Source organism: Suncus etruscus, chromosome 9 (assembly GCF_024139225.1).
Source record: "Suncus etruscus isolate mSunEtr1 chromosome 9, mSunEtr1.pri.cur, whole genome shotgun sequence".
Classification (NCBI taxonomy): Eukaryota; Metazoa; Chordata; class Mammalia; order Eulipotyphla; family Soricidae; genus Suncus; species Suncus etruscus.
In genome coordinates this window covers 67702436-67728540 of record NC_064856.1, presented here as the reverse complement: position 1 = coordinate 67728540, position 26105 = coordinate 67702436, and the positions used below count along the sequence as shown (strand labels likewise).

At 48.4% G+C, this 26105-nt stretch overlaps 1 protein-coding gene across 2 annotated transcripts in view; it reads left to right on the top strand.

Annotated features, from left to right (window-relative positions):
* USH1C (USH1 protein network component harmonin) overlaps positions 1 to 18523 on the top strand; it is a 48378-nt gene extending 29855 nt beyond the window's left edge. Inside the window, exons 16-26 of one of the 2 annotated variants that reach the window (XM_049781025.1) lie at positions 2142 to 2294; positions 3456 to 3572; positions 4077 to 4562; positions 8615 to 8734; positions 9656 to 9706; positions 12227 to 12268; positions 12988 to 13041; positions 13324 to 13423; positions 14106 to 14212; positions 15381 to 15436; positions 18338 to 18523. In XM_049781025.1, coding sequence (XP_049636982.1) covers positions 2142 to 2294; positions 3456 to 3572; positions 4077 to 4562; positions 8615 to 8734; positions 9656 to 9706; positions 12227 to 12268; positions 12988 to 13041; positions 13324 to 13423; positions 14106 to 14212; positions 15381 to 15436; positions 18338 to 18350 — 1299 coding nt within the window. In that variant the 3' untranslated portion in view covers positions 18351 to 18523. The remainder of the gene's footprint in view (positions 1 to 2141; positions 2295 to 3455; positions 3573 to 4076; positions 4563 to 8614; positions 8735 to 9655; positions 9707 to 12226; positions 12269 to 12987; positions 13042 to 13323; positions 13424 to 14105; positions 14213 to 15380; positions 15437 to 18337) is intronic. The other variant, XM_049781024.1, reaches the window with a different exon arrangement.
* Positions 18524 to 26105: the final 7582 nt, after the last annotated feature.

The window sequence follows — 26105 nt, the reverse complement described above, 5'->3', positions numbered from 1 at the left end:
GAATTCTATCTCTGATCTGGCTCAAGTTACCATCATTTCTCTTAGGCAGCCTGATCACTGAGTTCCCAAGTAAAACCCAGGGCTTTCGGTGGCTATGAACATTCATGCACACAATTCCCCTGAACTGAGAGATAGAAGACTCCATGCTTTCTACTGCTGACCTGGCAGGCCTGACCTCTGTGGCCCAACATCCCAGGCCTATGACCCCACAAAACCTGGGAAGAGCCAGAAGGAGCATTGGTCTGTCTAACCCTGTAGCCAATACAGCTGGAACAAATGACCAGACCAGTTCAGCTTAGAGATGCCCACAATTGGGAGGGGAAGCAAATTCCTGTGCAGTTAGGGAACCTGTTTGAACATGAGAGTTTGCCCTCACATGGCAAAGCCAAAGGGTGGTTGGCTCTTTTTACCATGATAAGCAGAAGCTGCTTTCTTGGAGGTGAAGCGGGAATGGTTACATCTGCAAGCCCCACTCAAAATCATTGTCACGGCTACATGTCCCATCCAGGATCTCTGGCTCCCATAGCTGTGCTCTGTCAGGATTTAACAGCTCAGAATGTGACACTTTCTCCCTGGGAACTTAGGAACATACACTAGGAAGCTGAAACTGAGCCGAATATTTCTGGTTTCTTTTGGGGAATTGTTTGAATCTATTACTTGAGTGCAAGGAATTATAATTGGCTCACCCAAATCTAGGAAACAGCTATGGCAGGGATTGAGCAGTACTTGGAAGTGATGAGAACCATTTTCTCAAGCAGTTCCTTGACTTCTCCTAGAATGGGGAAGTGTATTCCTTGCAATATGGAGGTTGGGGTATCTTGATGAGGGGAGACGGAATGAAGCAGACATGGACCCAGCATGTACATCGGCTCTGAACAACATGGTTTGCGTCCACTGTGAGAACTCAGGTCCTCATTCCTGGCCTTGGCTGTGGGGTGAGTCTAGAATATTGAGAACAGTTCTCAGGAAGGCTTGTTGGCTCAGTGATGATGAGCTCAGTGAACACGCAGGTTTCCTCCTTCCCTAGAACTCTCCAAGTGTTGACTCTCTCGACTATCTCTCCCGAGTGCTAACTCTAGCTTCCCTGTGTGTGACTTTCTCTTCACCTGGCACCCATGGCCCCCAGATAATCAGGCACAATAAAACCTGCAATAGATGGGTCCAAATCCTGGCACTACCACTTACTAGATGGTTGACATCCGGCAAAGGACTTTGCCTCTCTGAATGCCTTCATCAAAAGAATGGGGTTAATGCCTCCATAGGAGACCATTACTAACCATTCTGGGGCACATAAACAGTCTGTTCCCATTAATGTTCACCATCTCCCTACCCTACTGTCTGGCTCCTGCAGTAGAAACAGCCAGGAAAGCAGACTTTGTGGGATTCAGTTTCAACAAAAAAGTAACAAGCCTATTTGCCATGTATGTCTCTCCTGACATAATATCAAGCCCCAATGGCCTGTAAAAAGATAAGCCATCCTCCTTGCCTTAGTACTGAAATTTCTGTCTAGTCCTCAGTTCTGGGACTATACTCAAAGGAATGATGTGTTTGAACCCCTCAAGATGAAATATTGGGAGCTTAAGCCTCCTGGCAAACTCTAATCCCTGGCTCTGGGCTCTTAGGTGTGAGGCCTGGCTCTTCCCTCCTCTGATTGAAACAAGAAGGATCAGTTCCAATGAAGTTTGCCTTTTCTCCAGTCCCCAGCATGCATCTGTGATGTCTGAGCATACAGATGGTGGAAAAGGCATTTTCTAGACACTAGTAAAAATGCAATGCCTTTTATTTATGTATTCTTTTCAACATATACATGGGAAATACTTCATTGGTTCAAGATGGCAAGGCTGTGGTGCAGGTATTTCTCCCATTTTGGAGATGAAGTGAGTTGATTCCAGAGAGGTTCGGAAACTTTGCTAAGGTCACACAACAAGCCAGTGAGCTTTGGGCTGACAAATATAACATACCTCCCACTCTATGATGGGTAGTGGCTGAAGCCCCATGTAGAGGGGCACAGCGGGGGCCAGGGCTCTGCTCTGTCAGCTGCCTGGTGAAGTTTAAGGGTCAAATGCCATGTGTGCTGCATCGTGCCAGTGCCAGCACTGCCTTATAACTTTTGCCATATAAACAATGCCACACCTGCTCAGCGAGGAAAAGATAAGAAGAAAGCCAAGTATGACAGCCTCCAGGAGTTGAGAAAGAATAAGAAGGAACTGGAATTTGAGCAAAAACTTTACAAAGAGAAAGAGGAAATGTTGGAAAAAGAAAAACAATTGAAGATCAACCGACTAGCTCAGGAGGTATGTGTCCTGCCCATAGAGTATGGGGATATTCCTAGAATGGGGTTTACCTGCCAGTATCTCCTCTGGAGATAAAAATTCAGCTGGAATTTTTCTCCCCCAAGGGCAAGTGATCCTTATGTGCTGCCCCTGCTCACCCCCTCCAGTCTATTGAGTGAGCTCCACCCTTGCCAGTCTCATCTGAATCTTTGAGATTGGAGATAACCTCCTGGCTCAAGTATGGATCTGAGGCCAGTGCCTCTGTCCCTATATGGGCTTTAGGTAGCCCTGCAAAACTCCTGAATCCAAAGGCTGCACCTCCAGTCTCACCCTAAATGAACAGGAACCTATAAGGAGGCTTCTCGACCTGCAGGGTGGTGAACCCCTCTAACTGGACTGAACCTGTGAAGTTAGCCCCCCACCCCACCCACTTGTGGTGGGTAAGGGTAAAGGGTCCTAGGACAGGTTTCCCCCATGTTGCCTATGCTCTGAAGGGCAATATGAGACGAGCCCCTTAATGCAACAGGGACTGAAGCCTGATTTACTGTTCTCTCAGTAAATCAGACTGAGATGCACCCATCAATACAGTGTGTGTCTGAGGCAAAAATGTATCTGACTGTGTCCCCTTCCAATTCTGCCCAAAACAGCAACCTGCAGTCTAATTCCTATGTCCTGACCTATGTGAATGGATGACCTTCACTCTGAGCTGTTGGAGATAGTCTTTCTTATGCTTGCCTTTAATGTTGCTGTGAATCAGAATGCCAAGCTGATTAGATTATGAAACCAGAGGAGTCCTGGAACATGCGAAGTGAATTAGGTCTGGCATTAGAAACAAATTAGCCACAAAATTAAATATCAGATCAAACCTGTGCCTCAGGAGGACAAGGCAGACTTGGAAAAGGAGAGTGAGAGGAGTAAAATAATGCTTGTGGAAGGATTCTACAAAAAAGACCCTTCTTGAAAGATCATAAGAGCCTCTGGGTTTGTGGGGATCTTGTGGCCAGCTAATCCCATGCAACAATCCATGAGCCCCTTCTGCGGTTTTGCCCATGAATGTGCCAACTTTCGAGCCAGGACACCATCTTCCCTTCCTTTCCTGGTTCTCAAAGGGGTTTACTCCAACTTTTTACCCTGACTCGGGTGCACCCTTTGTCTCCTTTTCATGATGACCTGGTGTCCCAGGTGTCTGAGACAGAGCGGGAAGACCTTGAGGAATCGGAAAAGATTCAGTACTGGGTGGAAAGGCTGTGCCAGACACGTCTCGAGCAGATTTCCTCTGCTGAGAATGAGATTCCAGAGGTAACACACCTTCCTTCCCTGGGTGCCACCATGGCCTTCCCCAAGGCCCATCCGGGGGATCACAGAGTGAGCAAAGTGCCCCATCCCTTAGGCCTGCTATGAGGGCGTATCTGTTTCCCTGAATTAGTCTCCAGGAGTGACCACAATGGCCCAGCTACTCAATCTGGTACCAGTGGTACCAGTGGTCTTGGTGGATTTGTGGGGGTCCCCTTGCATGGATTTGTGGGGTTCCCTTGACTGGCAAGTGTGTTCCAATTTAGATGATTAAGATTATGGCTCCCTTACTTAGGACCCAAATGCCCATAACCTGAAACCTCCTGCCATGGACCTCCTCTCCAGACTATACTGGAGGGCTAGCTAGGCAATGGCTGGCAGAGCCAAACTAATCCCTGGCTCTGCCTGGGAGGGCAGTAAGTCTCCAGCAGCAAGAGACACAGGGCAGAAACAGTCATCTGATGCTCTAGTGACAGAACTTCCTTGCAACATCTCCCCCACCCCTCCCAGATGACCACGGGGCCCCCACCTCCCCCACCGTCTGTGTCTCCCCTGGCCCCGCCCTTGAGACGCTTCGCAGGTGGGCTGCACCTCCACACCACCGACCTGGACGACATCCCCTTGGACATGTTCTACTATCCCCCCAAGACGCCCTCGGCCTTGCCTGTGATGCCCCATCCGCCTCCCTCCAACCCACCCACCAAGATCCCTGCACCGCCTCTCCTTCCTGCATCGGGGCGCGTGACTGCCTCGCCCTCGCCCTGGGTGCAGCACACACCACCCCCCATTCCCATCCCACCCCCACCATCCATCCCCACCCAAGATCTCACACCTACCCGCCCGCTGCCTTCAGCCCTGGAAGAGGCACTGAGCACCCATCCCTTCTGTGCGGGGGACATGGGCAACCCCACAGAGGACTGGGAGGCCAGGAACCACAGCGGGAAGCCCATCAACTCCCCAGTCCCAGAACGCAGCTTCCCACCACCTACACCAAAGGTACTGCTAGTAGAGTGGACAGAGCCTACGGGGAGTAGGAGCAGAGCCGCCATTTGCAATGTCCTTGCACCTATGGACGTGGGGTGGAGCTTTTGTTTGCCATATCCTCTGCTCTTACGCATGATGGAGTCTGTTCTCTAGTTTGTCAAATCCTCTCTGCACGTGTGTATGTGTGTGTGTTGGGGGTGGCATGGGGGAAAGATACATGGCCTTACCCCAGGAAGGCGTCTTCCCAGGAAAGACAGGCTCAAATCTGCATGCGGAGGGTGTCCTGCATGTATCTGGTTTCTACTGGTTTTGCAGTGCTGTGTTTTCCAGTGAATTGAGGCAATAACTGGGAAGAAAGAGACACAGTGTTCATTGCTCTCTGCTCCTTTACTGGTCACTTTTAATGCAGTACCTGCAAAGCTCAGATAAAAATTCGTCAGAGCTAGAATATTGTGGTGCGACTCAGAATGCCATAAATACGAGGTATGAACCCCTAGTTTAACTATAGAAAAGAAAACAATTAGCACTCAATCAAGGAATGATTCATAAGGGCTGGTGTGCATAGTTTACATGTGGGACCCACCTCCAGCCCCCCCCCCCCGTTTCAGTTCCTAGCACCACATGGTGCCCTGTGTACCTCTGGGATATTCCCCCATACACACACCAAGAAATGATGGGGGATAATCTGGGGCTATATAAATGATATAATAGCATTACCCAATATCAGTGCTATTTTATTTCTTTTGGTGCTTGTGTTACACCCAGGATGTACTCCAGGCTCTGTTGCTCGGGAATTACTCCTGAATAAAGTTCAGGGAACTTTGTGGGTTGCTGGGAATTGAAACAGGTAAGCTGCAAGCAAGGCAAGTGTCTTACCCACTCTTCAGCCCAGAAAATGCCCTTTTCTATAGCAGTAATCAACAGCATTTGGCTTTTGGTAGATAATAGCTAGAAATTGGCTAAGTGCAGAAAAGATATCTAGTAGAAATATCTAAATTTATCAATTAAAGACTACAGATGATTTTCTTGGACTGTAAGGAAACTGAACAATAATATTAAAAAATCTATATTTGTGGGGCCAGAGTGGTGGTGCAGGCGGTAGGGTGTTTGTCTTGCATGCACTAACCTAGAATAGACCATGGGTCAATCCCCCGGCGTCCCATATGGTCCCCCAAGCCAGGAGCGATTTCTGAGCGCATAGCCAGGAGTAACCCCTGAGTGTCACCGGGTGTGCCCCCCAAATACTATTTTGTGAGAGCTAATCCCCAGGGAAGCCATGGAACTTTGATTTAACGGCAACTTTGATTTCATGACTCCTAGCTGGTGTCAGAGCTTAAAGCAGCACATGAAGTATGGCTTCCTAGTCGGGACAGGGTGGTGATTAGGGAAGTTGAGAGGATAGCAGCAAGTGGTCCCAGATAAGTGTATTCTATCAGCCTCCCCCACCTAAAGTTTCTGCATCAGAACTTGAGTGATCTTGACTCTTACAGGAGTAATATGGGGAGGAAGTGGAAATGAAGAAGGTGCCAGATGCCCATAAGGCTGCAGCTTCCCACAGAAGGCTCCATTGATTCTCTCTGAGCCTGCAGTGGGATCTGGAGAAGCTTTTGTTCCTGGAGGTCTTACCCTGGAATCCAGGCATAGCAACTTTACTTAATTGAGTTAGTCAGATGCACATGGCCAGTTACCCTTGTGAGGAATGCAGAGGAGATCTGCACCCCTGTGCTGGCTCAGACTTTGCCATCTGAAGAAGAGGCCATGGACCAGGCAGGATACAGCTGTAGAATATCACAGAGCACAGGGATAAGGTGTTTGCTTTGCATCCTGCTAACCTTAGTTCAGTCCCTGGCTTTGCATATGGTTGCCTGAACACTCTCAGGTGTGACCCAATCTCCCCCCCACCAAATTATCATAGGCTAACAGGGTAAGGCTGGGGAGGTGGGAGGTTAAAATAATCTCTGTAGAGTAAGAGTTTAGTGGGAGGGGCCAGAGAGATAGCATGGATGTAAGGCATTTGCCTCGCATGCAGAAGGTCAGTGGTTCGAATCTCAGCATCCCATATGGTCCCCCGAGCCTGCCAGGAGCGATTTCTGAGCATAGAGCTAGAAGTAACCCCTGAGCTCGCCAGGTCTGATCCAAGAACCAAAAAAAAAAAAAGAGTTTAGTGGGAGCCTTGAGGAATATTATACTGCATGGAGGGAGGGACATAGGGACCAAATGCTGGCAAGTAGGAACTGGAGTTTCCATCCTGGCTGGGTCACAGAATCTGAAGAACTCTGGCCTAGGGCTACCTCATCTCTCTCAGTCTGGGTATCTTCTTCTGGAAAACTGTTCATGATCCCTGCCTCTTTAGAAGCATAGTACACAATCATTTGATTGGACTAAGTGGCAAATGTAATAGATATGAGCTGTGATCAGTGACAAAAATTCAGGTCAACAAAATTTGGATGACATGGCAAACATGGGCTTGGACTAAACTGCAAACTTTTGAGGCAGGATGAAGATTCAACCATGGGACCAGTTTTCCTAGATTCCTTATGGAATCATAAATTCCTTAAGAATTCCTTAAGGGATCACCATTAATTCCCCCATTAGAACTGAGAATGAAAAGCTTCTTCAAACCTAGAGTCTCTTGAGGCCAAAGAAACAGTACAGTGATTAGAACTTTTGCCTCACACTCAGCTGACCTAGGTTTGATTCTCAGCATTCCATTTGGCTCTCTGAGCACTGCCAGGAGTATAAGACCTGAGCATCACTGGGTGTGACCCAAACCTTTGAAGAATTGGACCCTAAATGTTTGGAGTGACCTCAGAAACAGACTTGTTTTTGATGCAGGGCCAGAGGTTATTGTTTTGCTTCTCTTCCTTCTGCCTGCACCGGATATTTGGTCCTTGCACCACCACTGACCTGCCTGACTGCCTCTGACCTGTACACTAGTGACAATTTGTTTACGGCACTCTAGCAAGAAGTCTGCATGTCACCTGCATAGCCAGTCCAACCACTAACCAGGGCTGGGGTATGGAGTTGGATGGAAACACCCTTGTGTTGGCTCAGCACATGTGCAATCATACAGCACCTGCCAGAGAATGGTTCTTCTTGTCATAGTTGTCCTCAACTGCCCCTTGTTCTATTGAACCATTCGTGTATTTGTTTGACTTATTTCTGAGCACCTATTTTGTGCAGGACACTGCTGGAGAACCTTGGCCAATGTGGGGAAGTAAGACACAATGGTGGGAAATTATTCCCTGTGGGAAAGGGGAAGCAATACTGCTGTTATGAGTGAAGCTCCAAGGCAGAATTCAGAGAGTGCTCCCTGGAGGCAGCAGAACTCAAGTTAAGGCCTTAGGCTGCTTTTTATGCAGCTGACCTGGGTTCAGTCCCTGGCATCACCCCAAGTAATGTAAGGAGTAATCACTGAGCATATAGTCAGGAGTAATCTTGAACTCTGCTGGGCATGGCCTTCAAAATTCAAGGCATCAAAGCCTGGTATTTTGGAGAGTGCATCAGGCAACATGTGATGGTAGAGAAAGAGTGAGACATGTGCCTGCACAGGAGGGGAGAAAAGATCATAAAGAGCCACAGAGGATGTTGAGGGTAAAATCAAGGAGCTCATGACGAATGATGAAGGGCACCCATAAGAATTAATGGTTTAAGCTTAGCAGACGGGCATCTCTGCCTCAGGTACCAACCAGCTAGGGTCTCAACCACCAGTCTCCAAAGTCTGTGCCCATCTGTTCATGCAATTCAGGTATAGCCTGAGGAAGGAAGAAGAATGGGCAGTTCCCAGAGAGCCTCCAAGTATGCCTCAAGTCACTGAACTGCCTTTGCCCTCCATCATGAGTTTCTGACTAGGCCCTTGGGTGCTCTGAAGCCCCCAGTGGTTTTTGTGACCCAAGAGCACACCATCGGCTGTGGCCTTCTCTGTTTTCTGCCTAAGATCACAGTCATAGGACCAAGCAGATGCAGAGGCCCTCTTACACACATGTGCATGGTGTGAATTTGCATGTCAAAGGGCCCCTGTACCAGCCCCTCCTTACATGGGTCTCTCTTACCTGAATCCGTAGACCTTTTGCCCAAGCCCACAGCCTCCTCGGGGCCCAGGAGTGTCCACCATCTCCAAACCTGTCATGGTCCACCAGGAGCCTAACTTCATCTACAGGCATGCAGTGAAAGCTGAGGTCCTGGTAAGCCCCTGGGTCCCCTCCAGGGCATCTCTAGGGAAACAGATGAGAGCTGTCTCCTCCTCTAAGGGCTCCTGCCTGTGGAGGGAGAAGGATCCCAAAGTGTTAAAGGCATGGGTTCTTCCACTTCTTCTCGACCTCGGGGTATATGGTACTGGTACTGGAGGGCTTCCTATTCCTCATGCCCTCCATCTGTAGCCATGCTGTGACTTAGCTGTTACTAAGATATATCAGGAGCTGAGTCTGTTGGGCTCTGAGTGGCCTTCAAGCAATCCAGTGACAACCCTCCCTTGGTATTATAAAGCTCAAGGAAGGTGAGGCTTATCAAGAGTTCATCAGCTTCCCAAGACTGAGCCCAGATTCACTAATTAAGTCTTCCAATCTCCAAAGCTATGGTTCTCATCTCCACTGTTATCTTGCCCAAAACTGCCAGTTCTAGTGTCCTGGTCTCTGCCCTGGAAGTCTGGTGTATAAACCTTCTACTCCCACATTGGGACCTGGACACAACTGATGTACCCTCTTCTCACCTCACAAAAATCGCAAATGGCAGTGTGCTCCGAGAAGGGAGAAGCCACCCCAGTCTCCCGGACTTGTTTATTTCCCAATCTGAGTATGCCAGAATGTTTGTTCCATTTTTCCACCAAATTCTATCCATGTCTTGGAACCAGCAGCTCAGAAATTTTTTTGGAGCTTTAGCTGTCCTGCCATTGCTTGTGACCCTGTCAGATGCATTCCTATTGTGTGCTGGGGCTGATTTATGACAAACCACTCCACTGAACAAAACTGGGGAGCTGCCATGTCTAATGGGGCGACTGGATAGCCCTCGTGAAAGCAGACTGTGTTTGGGGTGGCACGTGGCAGAGCCTGGCAGCAGGGGGCAGCCAAGGTCTGTGAGTGACGTCGCAGCGCTATTGTTTCCTGCAGCCACAGGAGATGCTGAAGAGGATGGTGGTGTATCAGACGGCATTCAGACAAGTAAACTGCACCCTTGTGTGCTGTGGTCCCCTGCCTGCCCCTGTCTCCTATTCTGCTAAGTTTCTTGGAGAACACTTGTTGGTTCTGAGGCTACTCCAAGCATCACCTGCTGAGGTGCCTCAGACTCAGCTGTGTCCCCCATTGCCTGAACCAGAGGGTAGGGAGGGCTCTACAACATGTAGATCCCCTGAGCTTGTAAAACCCCAGACCTAAGCTGGGAAAGTATCAAGGTTCCTGGGACTCACCGTAGGAGGTCCCTGCTCCAGCCCTATGGGAGAAGGATGAGGCAGCCTGAAGCAGCCCCTTTCCTGACACTGTCTATCTCATCTGACACTGAGTCAATATCAGGGAACAGGTGGGGATCCAGGCCCACCAACTGCCCAGGGTCCTCCTGGATGGTCTATGAGTGGAATCGGTCTGATGGCCTCTTTTGCCACTCCTGAGTCTGGGGTTCTCAGATCCCACATTGGACTGGCCCCTGAGAGATGCTCTGAAATAGAGGGTCATGCTGTAGCTTCCTGGCAACAGAGAGAGATAAGAGAGCTATTGGCTGTTCACGTGGGAGTCCAGCAGTGACAGGTGACAATGCTCCAAGGCTAAGCTGTATCAGGCTATACTGAAGATTTTTTACTAGTTCTCCAATCAGTCTTGACAACAGCTGGGAAAGGGCACATTTTTGCCCTTGCTCTAGCAGATGAAAAGCAGATAAATACAGATGCAGACAGTTCTGGATCTTGGTCCCACGGGTGTCGAACTCCAACCCTGTCACTTATTCATATTTTTGTTTGTTTTTGCAGGGAGGTTGGGTTGGGGGCACTCCTGGCTCTGTGCTCAGGGACCAGTTTTAGTTCTGGGGATCAAATCAGAGTTGGTCACATGCAAGGCGGTTATAGTGATTCATAATAATTATCATTTAGATATTTAAGGACACCAAACCCTAAGGGAGAGTGACTGGGACTCTTCCCTAATCCCAGTAAGGAGGCAAATAGACCAAACCAGTAGTCTAACCCTTGACTCATGGCCTAGGACAGGGTGGTCTTGGTTATGACTGTCCCCTCAGTCTCTCTGTTGGTTGAAGGGTGGAGTTTCTGCTTTGAGCACTGACCAGTCATAAGGGCTTGTGTCAGATCAAATGTTCATGAGACACAGCTATTGCTTTGAGACTTGACCTGAGCAATGGCTCTCAGAGTGCCAGCCCTGACCACAATCACCCCAGAAAAAACAGGGGGCCAGCAAAACCCTGGCTGAGATTAATCCTCCTCCTAACCTAGTGTCTCCTCTTATCCATGGTCTTGCTTCATCCTTTCCACTGTGGCCCACAGATTGATGTGGGATTGGGGGTGACCTCTAAGCTGGTTAGAGAACCTCAAGCTTGGGGCCAGGGAGCAAACTCAGGATTGGAGCCAGCGTACAGGTTTTGTTGGAAGGAGTCTCATCTTTGGTGCCCAGCATTTTTGGCATGATTCCCTAGAATTGTTGGTAGTGGCCCTGAGCACTGCACTGGGAGTAGTCTCTGAACACTGCCAGGTGTGGCTTCCCAACAAAGGAGAAGAATTTCAGGCTTTGGTTGGGAGAAGGTGGTGGAGTGAGGAGTAGGGAGGACCAGCGGTTCCCAAGGTGCAGTTGCTAAGAATCAAGACACACCCCAGCTGCTGGCTGCTATGGCTCCCTGGGATTGGCCACAGGATCCCTGGCATCACTCAGTCCAGCAAAGGCTGGGCTACTACCTTCAGGGCATCTCCTTTGCTCCTCTATCCCAGGGTCTCAACCCCAGGCTTTGTATCTCTAGTATAGTCAGGGCTGGCTCCTTGGCTTCTGGCTCCCTTTCATGATGGCTCCTTCTTGCTCTGCTGCTCCTGCCTTTCACCATCACACACTTCATCTTAGGGATCCAACCCCCCAAAATCACATATCCAGTTGACTGTGTAGCATGATCTTTCTGTTTCCTGAGGTTTGGGGAGCCCACTTACCTCCCACGGGGTCATGAAGAACAGTGCTGGACTGAACAAGCACAGAGCACCCCCCACCCTTTAACTCATGTCTCATCCCAGGCCCCAGCCCTTGGTTTTCTTCAGCAGAGCCACCTTTAGAGAGAAGGGTGGTTGTTCTTTGGGGCCCAGGCTCTAGGTAGAGAAGTTAGGCTTCACTTCCAGAACCTGGGCCCCAACTAGCATGAGCCTTTTTAGAAATGGAGGCAGAGCCTGAAAGACGTGAGACTGTAGGCAAGTGAGACCAAAGCAAGGTTGCTGTGCTTGTTTGGAGTATAGCAACAGGGAGTTCCATGAGTGCCCTGCCCATCATAGGTGCCCCTTCTGGACCAGTGCAGAAGTGGGCAGGGTCCTGCAACTGCTTCCTTGGCTTCGTGGCTTCCTGCTTCTTTCCAGGCAGGGATGTTCTGGCTATTGGGGCTGCCAGCCACCTTCCGTCTCCATCTGGTTCACTACTCTCCTTCCTGCACTTGGCTTGCAGTGCATCCTTGGGGCTCAGCTCTGTAGTCCTCACCCCTCCCTTTGCTTCCAGGATTTCCGGAAATATGAAGAAGACTTTGACCCCTACTCCATGGTGAGAGACAATGCCTGCCCTGGGAGCAGCTCCAGGATGACAGGCTACAGTGCACAAAGCCTGGTGTCCTGGAGAGGAGGTGGGGTGTGAAGCATGCGTGGAGGCCCCACAGCTCTGTGCTGAAGCCTCTGTTCTGGTGTCAACTGTATGCTTGAACATGTGTATATATATATATATATATATATATATATATATATATATATATATGTGTGTGTGTGTGTGTGTGTGTGTGTGATTGTGTGCATGTGATGTATGTGAGCTAACATGTGAGTATATGTGTGTATATGTAAGTGTGTGTGAGTGTGTGTCTGGGTAAGTTTATATATGTGAATGTGAGTGATTGTAGTGAGTGCATGTGGAAGATTATGTGTATATGTGATCATTGCTTAGTGTGTGATTGTACATGTGTGAGTGTGTGTGGTTCTGAGCAGTTATATTTGCTGAGCTTTGAATTAGGTGTGTTGTCTTTTCAGGGATGTGCTTGCCCAGTCCTCACTGGGCTAGTGTGTGTGTGTGTGTGTGTGTGTGTGTGTGTGTGTGTGTGTGTGTGTGTGTGTGTTCATGTGTCCTAATGGGCCTGGGTTGTCTACTTGAAGACCATTGGCTCTGGAGCTCATGAACTGTCAGGAGCCTCAGTAACCCCAGGTCAGAGCTTTCCACCCAACTCTACCCTGCACTGATCCTTCAGGTAGACTCAAAGCCCCTCTCTTTCCTTCTAGTTTACCCCAGAGCAGATCATTGGGAAGGATGTGCGGCTCTTGCGTATTAAAAAGGTACCTGGGTAGGAGAGATGGACAGGAAGCCACCATGCCCTCTGCCCAGTCACTTCCCATCCTGGTCCCCTTCTACTGTCTAGCTGGCTGTGGGGATGCATCAGATTCTTGGGGGGTGATGGTGGTGGAGGGTCCTTGCCTATGGTGGACCGCACTAGGCCTGTTCTCCCCAGGGTCACTGCCCTCAATCTTGACCCCTCCTGCCACTTTGCAGCCTGCCAGGAGACTGTGGAGCTGTAGTCTACTCAGCTCCCTCAGTCCCGTCTCTCTGTCTCTGCCCAGGAGGGAGCCCTAGACCTGGCCCTGGAAGGCGGTGTGGACTCCCCAATTGGGAAAGTGGTTGTCTCAGCTGTGTATGAGGGTGGAGCAGCGGAGCGGCATGGTAAGTGGGCCAGCTGCACCCTGTTTGGGGCTGTGAGGAAGGGGGTATCTATAAACAATCTCCCAATTAGTGGCTGATGGTGGCCCCAAAAGAGCCCCCTGGTGGCACCTTCCATCTGTATCCTGGCTCCTAGTCTGTGCCTGAGGGATCTGTGGAGATACAGCCCCTTGTCTTCATGGTGCCCTTACTTCATGGCGAGCCACAGAAACTACTGGGCCAGTCAGCAGGAAGTGAAGAGTGAGGAAGCAGGAAATCTGTGGGAGCCCAGAAACACACAGGGGAGCAGGGTTGCTGGAAGATACCCCAGAAGGGTAGAACTTGAGCTGGCCACTTCCTGTGATACTCAACTGCCAATGCAGGCCTGTTCAGTGCTACTGAGGCCCTGCAGTGCTCAGAGATATGGGGATCACTCCAACAGTGCTGGAAATCCCAGGTCTAAGCCTGCCAGTGCATAGGAAGCTATGTGATTCCTGGCCTCAAACCTAGGACATTGCACATGCTAGGCACGTGCTTTGCTTTACCTTCCGAGATCTGGCCCCACCCAAGAAGTGACCTTGAATAAATTTGTAGGTAGTTTTCTGCTTTCTGAGGCCACTCATAGTCTCAGGATGGGGCCTTCCTGCTTCCACAAGTGGGCCCCTTTGCCAACTCCCAGTGGTCGATTGGCCTCATATTCCCGCAGGTGGCATTGTGAAGGGGGATGAAGTCATGGCAATCAACGGCAAGATAGTGACGGATTACACATTGGCAGAAGCAGAGGCCGCCCTGCAGAAGGCCTGGAATCAGGGGGTAAGCACAGACCCCGACACACCCCCTTCCTCCTGCCACCTCACACTCTGGCGTCTCTGACAGGGCAGGCAGCTCATGTGCAACACCACATCCCCCCATCCTGTCAGTGGTCGTGATTGGAAAAGATGGGACTCAGAAAAACAAACTCGAGTTCCTGACTTTCAGTCAAAAAAAAAAAAATGACAGATTTCAGAAAGACTGATGAACCTGGCAACCTACCCATGAAAATTCAAGGTCTTCTAAATGAGACAAAATCCGAAGAGTGCTTGGGAATATTAGACCTCTTCCCAGAACTCAAGGAAATGAGGCTGTGGGGGAGCCTCCTGCTAAGGTCAGGTCTCTCAGGCCTTGAACTGCACAGACGCTGGTGTGAGTGGTGCCCACTTGTGTTGTGCAGTGCACAACTTGTGCAACTGTGTGCAGGCAGCCAAGCCTGAGGTATTAAGTTCAGAACCGAGGACGCTGATCCACTGGGACTGGGACCCTCATGAAAGGATATGGACAAGAGAAGACTTACGGGTAACACAATGACTGCGCCTGATGATCTAAAGGGCTGTGTCAGGGAAGAGGGAGCAGAATGCCCTTGGTGAGGCTTGAAGGGAGATCTGGATTACCAGGAGGGAGGTCCTGGAGAAAATTTTCCATTCAGCACCAGAAGCCATGACTTGGTGGCTAGGCTGACTGAGAGTTCCCATCCTTTGTGTGGGATCCAGCAAAGCCCAGAGGGGCCAGAAATAGAGCAGTCATGGGTGGCAGCGATGCTGTGGAGGGGCCTCCCGAGTGAGGATCAGAAGGCGGCCAGAAAATCCCCTCCTGGTTGTTCACCTAAGGAGCATATTCAACATATGGATTCCCAGGACCTACCCCAGGTTTCCAGAGGCCAAGTTGAACTTTGAAGAAACTCCCTATGGGAGTCTGAGGGCTCGGCTTTGGGTGGTTTATTATCATCTCTGAAAAGCTGGCAACCCTGGTCTTTGGGGCTCTGAAGCCTCAGAGTTGGGAATCTTGCCCAAGTCAAAGGATTCCAAAGGCAGGCCCATTCCCCAGAGAAGGGTCTCCAGCCCCACAAGACCTGCCTCCCCCTGGGAAGAAGGGTGCAGGGTTCCTTTCCAAGCCCTGAATGGGAATCCCTGAGTATGTTCCTGAGTCACCTGACTTCTTTCCACAGGACTGGATTGACCTTGTGGTTGCCGTCTGTCCCCCAAAGGAGTATGATGATGAGCTGTAAGTGTGCCCAGGAGCCTGCCTGCTGCCTCCTTTCCCTCCTCCTCTTCCTTCTCTTCTCCCTCCCCCTCTCCAAGCTTGGCCACTTTCCCATGTCCACCCTCTGCATCCAGCCTGAAGGAAAGGTCCAAGCACAGCTCTTAACTTTATCACAGAGAAGCTCCCAGGTGAAAGTAGGGTAGGGACTGAGTCCCAGTCTTCAAGAACTGTCAGTGAGGCTTTGATTTGGACAGTGCCATCTTCTCCAATTCTTTTTTTAAAACAACAATCCAAGTCTTTTTGAACCTGCAGCCACTTCTGTCTCTTCACTATATGGTTTATAGCTGGCAATTATCTTCAGTGTGTTTCTCTCTCTCTCTCTCTCTCTCTCTCTCTCTCTCTCTCTCTCTCTCTCTCTCTCTCTCTCTCTGTTGTTTGTTTTTGGGTCACACCCGGCAGCACTCAGGGGTTACTCTTAGCTCCTGGCAGGCTTGGGGACCATATGGGATGCTGGGATTCGAACCACTGTCCTTCTGCATGCAAGACAAACATTGCCTCCATGCTATCTCTCCAGCCCCATCTTCTCCAATTATTATTATTATTTTATTATTATTATTCCTCTTCCTCTTTCTCTTCACTTTATTTCTTCTCCTCCTTCTCTTCCTCCTCCTTGTCCTCATCCTCTTCCTCCTCCTCTTCTTCTTTTCCTTTCTTCCTCCTCCTCTTCTTCCTCTTCTTCCTCCTCCTCTTCTTCCTCCTCCTCTTCCTCCTCCTTCTCTTCCTCCTTCTCTTCCTTCTTCTTCTTCTTCTTCTTCTTCTTCTTCTTCTTCTTCTTCTTCTTCTTCTTCTTCTTCTTCTTCTTCTTCTTCTTCTTCTTCTTCTTCTTCTTCTTCTTTCTAGTTTGTTTGTCTGTTTGTGGGCCACACCCAGCTCAGGGATTACTCCTAGCTCTGCATTTGGGGATCATTCCTGACTGTACTGGAGCAGCTGCATCAGGATGGCCATGTACAAGGCAAATGCCTCAACCCTTGTATGATTATCTCTTTGTCCTCAACTTCTTATTTACTCTGAAAACTGGAGCCCAGGGACCATCTGGGTCAGAGACCAGTGAAGGAAAGGGTTGGTTATGATTCTAGATTTCTGATTTCCACTTAGAATGCCACCCCAATGACACCAGCTTGACTTCTGTTTCTTCTACTCTGGAATGTCTTTCTCTCATGCTGATCTTTCTCCAAGCACCTTGGACACCCTGCATGAGAGCCAGTGAACCTTGGCCCAGTCTCCATCTCTCTTTGCCTTTTCTTATCTCTGGCTCTGTCTTTTCATTACTATCTTCAGGTTTTGTTTTCTCTCTCCTTCCCTTTATTTGGATCCCTTCCCCTCATGTCTCCCCCTTTCTTTTTCTGCTTCTCTCTGTCTCTCTGCCTGAGTATTCCTGTTTCTTAGTCTTTGTCTCTCAGTATTGTCTGTCTCTCTTTCTCTCTCTCCTGCTATGGGGCCCAGCCTCCATCTTCACCTCATTCATCATCTCTTACTCCCATTTCTTGCCATGGGGTCCTTGCTCACTGGCCCTCCCAGCAGAGGCTGTTGTTCCTTATGATTCTTTTTGACAGCATTTGACACATTTCTAGTCCAGGGCCTTAGTCAGGCAGGAGGCATAGAATGTCAGGTGGCCCTGCCCAGGAATAACCAAGCCCTGCTTTGTGTTTTCTGCTCTGCTCTCATCTGTAGCCCTTCTCTTCCCTGCTCTGCTGCAGAAAGTCCCCAGCAGGTTGGAAAGCTCCTTGAAGACCGTTTCCCCATGCTCAGACACGGGCTCCCCCTGCAGCTGGAGCCCAGCAGTCCCACACGGTGAATGGGCAGGCAGGCTGCAGGGCCTTGCCTCTCAGTGCTGCGTGCAGTGGCCGTTGGCTGACCACGCTCTCGGCAGGTTCTTTGGACTGGCTACCTGGAGGGTGTGGGAGGCACCATTCTGAAGGCTCCCCTAGGCCCTCCACTGGCCACTGTGGAATTTTGTCAGATTCCAAGGCCATTCCACTAGGTAGCAGTATAATTGGCACCGGGCATTCTGACTGTTCACAGCCTATGGGCTCATGTAGCCCCTTGATGAGCCCCTCTTTCTACTGGCACAGACAGTGCCACAAAGGAAAACCAGGCTCAACTTAAGTTGAGCCTGAATTTCTCCCATTCACCATGCCCCAGATGTACTCCTCAGCTAAATGTGCCTCTTCCTGCAACCAGGAGCCCCAAAGCCGGGGAGTCTCAGGCTTAAGTAGAGCCAAGATTATCAGGAGTTTTCAAAGCCAGTCCAAAGAATCTGGGTTGACTTGTCCCTGTTCTTCATGTCCTGTGCTGACTTGCTGGGACTCAGCTCACATCACTCTCAGCTTTGTGTCTTCTTTCTTTTGTCATCCACTGGGGGGTGCAGTGGAGGCCAGCTTTGTCGGGGTTTTCCACCCTGGGAAGGCAAGTTGTGTGTACAAGGATGGGGGTAGGTGGCTGTGAAGGCTGGACTTGGAATGGCCTAGCCCACCATTGGCAGTGTAAGAATTAGATCGAAACCTGGCTGGTTGACTTTGTGGTTCCAATTTTCTCAGACCCTTAGGGCCTTCCGGGCCCTGGTTTCTAGGGTGGCCACCTGGTTGTGTGCTTGCTGTCAGTCAATCTCTTTGGGAAAGACCCAGCCAGGCCTGTGCTTTCCGCCCTCATCCTAGCCACACCCACTTACCCACCCACCCTAGCTTTCTGCCTAGCCCCCTATGTGCCGTGAATCTTGGCTGGTGGGTAGCTGTGTGTGGCTTGCACCAAGTCTCCCAACTTGTGCTGTTGGGGTGTGTGTGTTTCCTGTTCTGAGGCTCTGCTCTGGGCTTCATGTCTACCCATAAGGCCTGCTCCCACCTGCTCTGTTTCCTCTCCCCACAGGACATTCTTCTGAAGTTCATGAGAAACCAAATTTAACCTGAGAAGTCAGCAAGTGCTGGACTCACTTCCTGAATGCAAAGTCTGGGGCTTGCCTTTAGAGATACCAGCCTGGAGACACTCTGCAAAGCCAGAACCAGCACTCAGGACCCCAAACTAGGGCTGGAAAAGAGCTCAGAGGCAGGAACTGTGGTGAGGCCTTAAAGGGCTGTGCATACAGTTCACATGCAGAAGCCCTGGGCTCAGTGCCCAGCACCACATGGTCCTAAGCACAGCTGAGCATGGCCCCAACATGAAACAAAAGCTTTTTCAAGACCAACCATTCTGAAGAAACTCTGAAATCCAGAACCCTCAGTTCTTGCCTCTGACCCTGTGTATTTGATCTCTCCTAGTCTGGACTCCTCCCTTGGACTCCAGTATGACCCACCTCTTGGGTCTCTCTCCCCACCTATATCCTCTCTCATCTCTTCTATCATTGCTGCCTTGAAGTATTTGCTGAACTCAATAATAAAATTAACATTCCCAGCCAAAGGGCCTAAGTGTGAATTTGCACAACAGGTGCCAGGCTGACCACTAAAGCTTTCTAAGGCTTTGGGCCCTTGAGGGAGTGAGAAACAGAACCTTCACTGGCTCGTGGGTTTGTCAGATAAGAGAAGGTCGAGGGGCAGGGCCAGATTTGCAGCAGAAGGTTGAGGGAAGTCTGGAGTCAAGGACTAGGTTCAGGGACACAACAGAGTTGAAGGCAGAACCCCAGGACCTACCCCAAAGTATGGGATGTCCCGGTTTCTCATGTGAACAGTGGCCACAGCTGTTTCTCCTAAGGCTACTAGGATAGCATGTGGGTGAGGGGGTTGCAGGGGTTTGCTCAGCCAATGAAGTTCAATCTAGCAAAAAGCTCCCAGAGGGAGACATGGCTAAAAAAAAAGTAGGAGGGTGAAAAAGTAGGAGGTGAAATCTCAAGGTGCTGGGAAAAGATCAATTGGATTGTTCCATCTACAGGTCCCAGGGATGCTCTCAGGCTAGTTTCATATCAAGGGTAGTGTTATGTCAATATAGACATAACATGGAAATCCAAGATAAGGATACACGGTGTCTCCATGCTCCCTAAGAATTGGAAATAGAAAATGGTTCTGTATCTTGAAGGCCCATTTTGGTTTCCAGTCCCTGTTACTACAATCCTCTACTTCCTCACAATTCAGTGTTGCTATGGCCATCACAATCTCCTGCCTCACTCAGGTCCTCCACCATAACCAGATTCAGTTTTCATTTCCCAATTCCTGAGGAAGAATCTGACTGGGCTAACTCGACAGAGTGGGCAGGCAGCTTAGGGCCAGGGCCCAATCACAGATCTAACCAGCTATGGCTGGGAACAAGATCTCATTACTCCCAACATGGCTGGTGAGACAAGGATTTGGGGGGAGATGGGGAGGTGCAAAATGCTGGACACAAAAGCCACATTGCTGTGATTCTTGGAGATATGTGGTAGTAGTGCCAGGGATCACACCAAGGACCTCACATAGGCAAGGCCTGTGCTGTACTCCATGAACCACATGTTTTCTTATTTAGCTCCTAAATTGGCTCTGGAGATAAATGCAAAGCAAGGAGGCTTCTATTTGTTGACACTTGATGGGTGTGAGGCCTGGATGGAACCCTGGAGTCTGGGGGTTCAAATTCGAAGGCTGGAGCCCGTGGACACCAGCTGAGGTGGAGATGCCTCTGATAGCACATCAGGCCCTGTTCAAGTGTTAAGTTTATCTTCTCCCTTCAACAGCCCTGCAAGGCCAGCTCTATAATTACCACCAACCCTTCTTCATTAAGAGAAGATTAAGGTAATAGACAGGGTGTAGTGTGGGCTGGGTCACACTGGAGCAGTGGGTGGAAGCCCTCGCACCGACCCAAAATTGGCTCACTGGGCATACCTGACCACAACGTTGAGGGTTCAAGCTGCTGTCCTCCCCACTAGTGAAGAACAAATAATGTTGTGCTGTTCAGGGCTGGTTCCCTCCTCTTGTGTCCCACAAACACTGCTGCCCAGACCTTTGGCTTGTTCATTCATTCCTGACATTTCACCATTTGAAGTTCATCCCCAGCTATTCTTAGTTATTGGCACCCCAGAGTGGAGGAGTTTATCGGCGCTTGTGGGGACCTGATGAGTGAGACAATAAAGAGATCTTTGAGCCCCAGGTCAGAGGAGAAGTGTGGAGAAGATGTGTCACTGGGCAGGGTGGGAAGAGGATTGCAGGGAGGCTGTGGCCATGTATGACTTAAGTCCTGATTCATAAGGTCACCTTAGGCTGGGCAGAATAGATAAGTCATAATGAACTTCGGTTTCCCAAAGTTTAGTTTTTTGTTTCTGTTTTTAACTCATTGATTCTGTGGGCACTACTGGTGGCTCACACTTTGCTGTGACTTACAAGTTGCAGTGCCAGTTATAATGGAAACCATGACCAATAGTGCTGGGCACCAGGGGGCTCGCTCACAGCAGTGCTCACCACACCTCCTAGTGGTATGTGCCTGACAGCTCCATGCTCAGATCTCTAGTAGCTTATCAGGGTTCCATCCAGCTGTCTCCAGAGACCAGGCTGTGCCAGGAATCAAACTCAGTCCTCACATATACGAAGCATGTTGCTCTACCATTTTGAACCACACTCCACCCAACTCCCTTTATTCCTAAGTCTAGTGCCCTCTTCACTATCATCAAAATATGTTTGTATAGTGTGCCCCTTTGTGTCTGAAGCACTCAGCACTATCCAGGTGAGAAGTAGGAAGGTGCAGACAATGTAGAAGTGTGAGAGCCAGAAAAAGTCCCTGACCTCTTTGGGGAATTCTGGAGCAAGTCTACCAGGGAAATTTACTTCAGGGGTTCAGATTGAATATTCATCACACTCATGGTAAATATCACTAGTTCAGTCTCAGAGCTCCTACCCAGCCACCCAAGCCAGGCATTAACAGCTGAGTGAATCTAGCCCACAAGATTTGCCACCCTATTTGGTTTTTATTGTTTGTTGTTGTTGTTGTTGTTGTTGTTGTTTGGTTTTTGGGCCACACCCGCCAGTACTCAGGGGTTACTCCTGGCTATCTGCTCAGAAATAGCTCCTGGCAGGCAAGGGGGACCATATGGGAGACCGGGATTCGAACCAACCATCGTAGGTCCTGGATCGGCTGCTTGCAAGGCAAACACCACTGTGCTATCTCTCCCCCTTGCTACCCTATTACCCTATTTGTAATCCCCATTTGCCACCTTTGAATATATCTTCCATCATTAAGTATTCAGGAAAATTGAGGCCAAGGCAGAGATGACTCATCTAGATTTCCCTCCACAGTTCTAACAGACTTGCCATTTCTATGGCAGCATGCAATGAGAGCAAAGCCTAAAAACAGCTGGGAACTCCTAGATGCCTTCTCTCTCTCTGAAGGGGTAGGATTTTCTCTGTCTTCTTGTATGGCTTCCCATAGCTCATCCCTGGCTACATGCCTCTCACCTCCACATCTGGAAGCTGAAACTCAGGCTACATTTCCCAAATAGCCCCTTTGGGTCGGTGCAGGGCTTGGGAGCTTAGTTTCATCTGCTTCCAGCCAATTCCCAAGATAGACTTGGATAAGGATCTATTTCCTGAGCTGAAAACCCTTTTCTCCTCCCAGCCCTTCAGTGACCCTTCACAATTCTCTGGGGTCCTGGCTAGCTATGCTTCTGTGAGAACTAAGAGGAGGCTGAAGTGGGGCAAAGACCCCTGGGAAAGGCAGGTGGGGTTGGAGCAGGCAAAGGAAGAGAAGAAGAACTGCACCCACTGATTCTAATAGGAATAAAATAGCTAATAATATAGAATTTTTTGGGGTCAGATACTGAACTGAGACCTAAACAAGTAGTACAACTATTTCAAGCATAGAAACAAAGTCTAAGAGGGAGACTGTGATATCTTTGCTAAGGATAGTGAACCAGGTTTCAGTAATAATCCTCATGTTAACTAGAAGGCAGAGCTGGGATGTAGGACTGGGAGGGTGTTCTCAAAAGTTCATTTCATTAGCCACTGTGTTCTGTGGCTTTTAGTAAAAGACAGATGAGGATATCAAGAGCACCAGGAAAAAACTCCAGTGATACAAAACTCTCTGATTCTCTGCTTCTGTCTTTCTGATCATTGAGTCAGTGCTGAAGAGTGAACCAGCCAAAACCTGATTTTGTTTAGAACTCTGCAAGGGGGGGCTTCTTGTCCTCAGGAAGAGTACAGACTTCTCAGCCTGCCATTTAAAACCCATCACTTGGCCTTAACATCCTCTTCATCCAGGTTTCTTGCCACCTCAGCCACATGGAACTCTTCAGTTCACTTGGCTCACTGTGCTCTGTCATGTCTTAAGTCTCTGCACATTTTTTTTTAATTTTTCCCACCTCTCTCTTTCTCACTCTCTCTCTCTCTCTCTCTCTCTCTCTCTCTCTCTCTCTCTGAACTGCTCTGTATCCATCCTCCAAAGCCAAGGTCAGTTATAACAGTGTAACATTGGAAAGAAAGCTCAGTTGATGTGAGTTTGGGTCATAAATGGTAATATTCCGGGGCTGGGCAGTGGCGCTAGAGGTAAGGTGCCTGCCTTGCCTGCGCGAGCCTTGGATGGACCGCGGTTCGATCCCCCGGTGTCCCATATGGTCCCCCAAGCCAGGAGCGACTTCTGAGCGCGTAGCCAGGAGTAACCCCTGAGCATCACCGGGTGTGGCCCAAAAACCAAAATAAATAAATAAATAAATAAAAATAAAATAAAAATAAATGGTAATATTCCAACTCAAGATGACTATAGAAGTGAAAAGGCAGGAGTACTAGATGTCAGTTATGCCTGGATTCAGAGGCTCCACCAATAAAATTAGCAATCTGTTCTGATTATCTATAATTCCCAAAGATCAGGAAAAGGAGAGAGGTGAGAGATGAGATAGACAGGCACAGAGACAGAAAAAGATATTTTAAGAAATAGCTCCCACAATTGTGGAAACTCAGCAAATGCAACAAACTACAAGGCAGGTCAGTAGGCCAAAGACCCAGGAAAGGGTTAATGTTAATATGGCAGCTCAAGTTTGAGCAGTCCAGAGGCAACTTCTTCAGGCAACTTTAGTCTTTTTATAATTTTTACTAAGGCCTTAAATTGATTGGATGAGGCCCACGAAAATCATCTTTATTCAAAGTCTGCTTATTTTATATAAAAAAAATACCTTCATAGCTCAAGATGAGTTTGATTAAATGGGTTTGACCAAATATCTGAGTGGTATGGCATAACTAAGCTTACACAACCAAACTATGCCCCAACCCATCTACTGGCTCTACTTATTGGATAAACCAGATCCCTCCCTATTTTCCACCACAGGTTCTTCCCTATTATCAATCTGGATTATTACTAATAAAAGTCCTGTGTCTCAGGAGAATGCTCTCTTTTGCATTTCCGGCTTTTCCTCCACTGAGATATCTGCTTCTTAGGAGTGGAAGGCTTGTGTGTTGGAATTCCTGAACCCATTTCAACCCCTTCATCATGTGTGAACTATTTTCTATGTCCACATTTGTTTCCAGATCCAAGTCTCTCCAATGTCCTGGTCTTGTAGCACAAGGCTTCCATCACACTCTACCCTGCTCTGGATGGCTTTATTCTTAGAGGAGTCTTTCTTGTGTGATGCCAAGACAGCCTTCAGGACCCAAAACCAATTTTGTCAGGCAGTGTAAGCTCAGAAAAAATGCATGTCTCTTTGTAAAGTTCCAGATAATTTTGAAGATTTGTGCTCTGATTAATTTGACTTGGGGATAAAGCCAAGTGAGATCTAGGTCACCCCACCATCCATGGAGCCCTAAGCAGAACCCTTAAGAACTGAGTTAAAAGAAATGTGATTTCACAATGGAAAAGGGGGTGATGTTATGGAAGATAAAGGAATCTGGGCAAACAGAAAGCAATATCTACTAAAATCTCTGTACTTTTCCCTTCTTTCCTTGTCTTCTTTTATTTTCCTTGCCCCGTAACTATTCTGGGAGCAGCTTTTAGTTTTGAAGATCAGGGTCTAACTCCCTCTTTGAGAGAACCTTCACCGACTGTGGTTTCCAGGACCTGCTTCTTGGCCACCATGGATGGGGAGGGGGGAACAAGAAATGAGAGAAGAAAAGGCTCTGCTTTGACACCTGAACTCTCAGGCCTGAGATATGGGGCCCTAAGCTTGTATCTTGATGTTCTTAATAGAGAGATTTTCAATCACTTGACTTCATCCCTAAGTCCATGTTTTTAGCTATCAAAAGGCAACATTTAGCACCCATTTCATAGAATTATGCAGATCAAATAAAATACAGAGTGCTGAGAAACTGTTCATGCATCTCAAATTAATGTCACTCCTAAAATATCTGGCAAGTAGATTAGTGTGCTATATAGAGTGGGTTGGATACTTGCCTTGCATAACCTGGTTTGATACCTGGCATCCCCCTACAATATCCCAAGCCCCATCAAGAGCGATTCCATAAGCCCTAAGTATTGCTGGTGTGGCCCCCAGAACAAAAATAAATAAATATCTGGAAAGAGCAATATAGAATGTGGCATTTATCTCACCCTTAGCCTGGAGCTTCCCAAAAGTGTGCTTTTACTTCTTGCCTTCTTTGATCTTTACACTTAAAACTCTAGCAAAGTTCTCCTTGTACTTTATCTTTCCAAGGGAGCAGCACTGGCTCCACTATAAACTGTTTCTAAAGTATGTATTTGTCTTCATTTTGTCTTAAATGTGTGCTAAATTATTTTATATCAGCAACAGATCATGCATTATTTTCATAAAATAAATAAGCATGAATCAAACTTTTAACACCATTTTCCCAGACTTGACCATGAAGTAATACAGAGAAAGCCACAGATGGAAAACAAATTTCTTACTTGAAGCATGATGCTCCTTGGTAAGTGTATAAAAGTAATAAGTGTCTCCATTTATATAGAGGAGAGAGCCATTTCCCTTTCTACCCATCCTGTAAAACATACTCTTCAGCACTCTTTGGGAGATAATTTTCCCTTCATTTAAAAAACATGTTACAGAACACACATAACATAAAATTTACAATCATGATCATTCTAAGGTATGAAACACGGGGTACATTCACATGTTGTGCAGTCACAACCTCATTTCTCTACAGACACAAAACTACTCATAAAGTAAAACCTCCCTGTTTCCCTTAGCCCCTGGTGTCCACCATCCTGCTTCCTTTTCTTCTAAGGTGATAACAAATGACAAAGCACTTCATGAAGCAGGATATTTCCACTCAGAGAACTGCAAAATGGGGCAGGAGGCAGAACACTGTGAGAAGATAAAGACTCAGGCTACAGAGATGCCTCAACTGGCTGAGAATGTACTTTGCCTGCCAGAAGCCCAAGTTTGATCCTTGGCACTACATGGTCCCCTGAGTACAGTTCCAGTATAGGATTGGAGTATCCCTGATAAATACCAGGTATGGCCCCAAAACAAAATCCAACACACCTAGGATAAAGGTACAGTGCAAGGAAGCAACAAACAGGCTTCATGTGATTGTCCAAGGCCATAAAATTTCCCTGGTTGGGGGTGAAAAGAACAAGGAAAGAAGTTCCAAGAGCCTTTAGCATTAGGGGCTCGACTGACACCATTCTGATTTCTGTCTCTAAGTTTGATCATTCCAGGCACCTCATGTCATCAGAATCAATAGTTATTATGCTCTTGTGACTGACTTATTCCACTTAGCATAATTTCTTTAAAGCTCACCCATGTGTCAGAATGTCTCTCCTTTTCTTAGGCTAAATTCTGGCT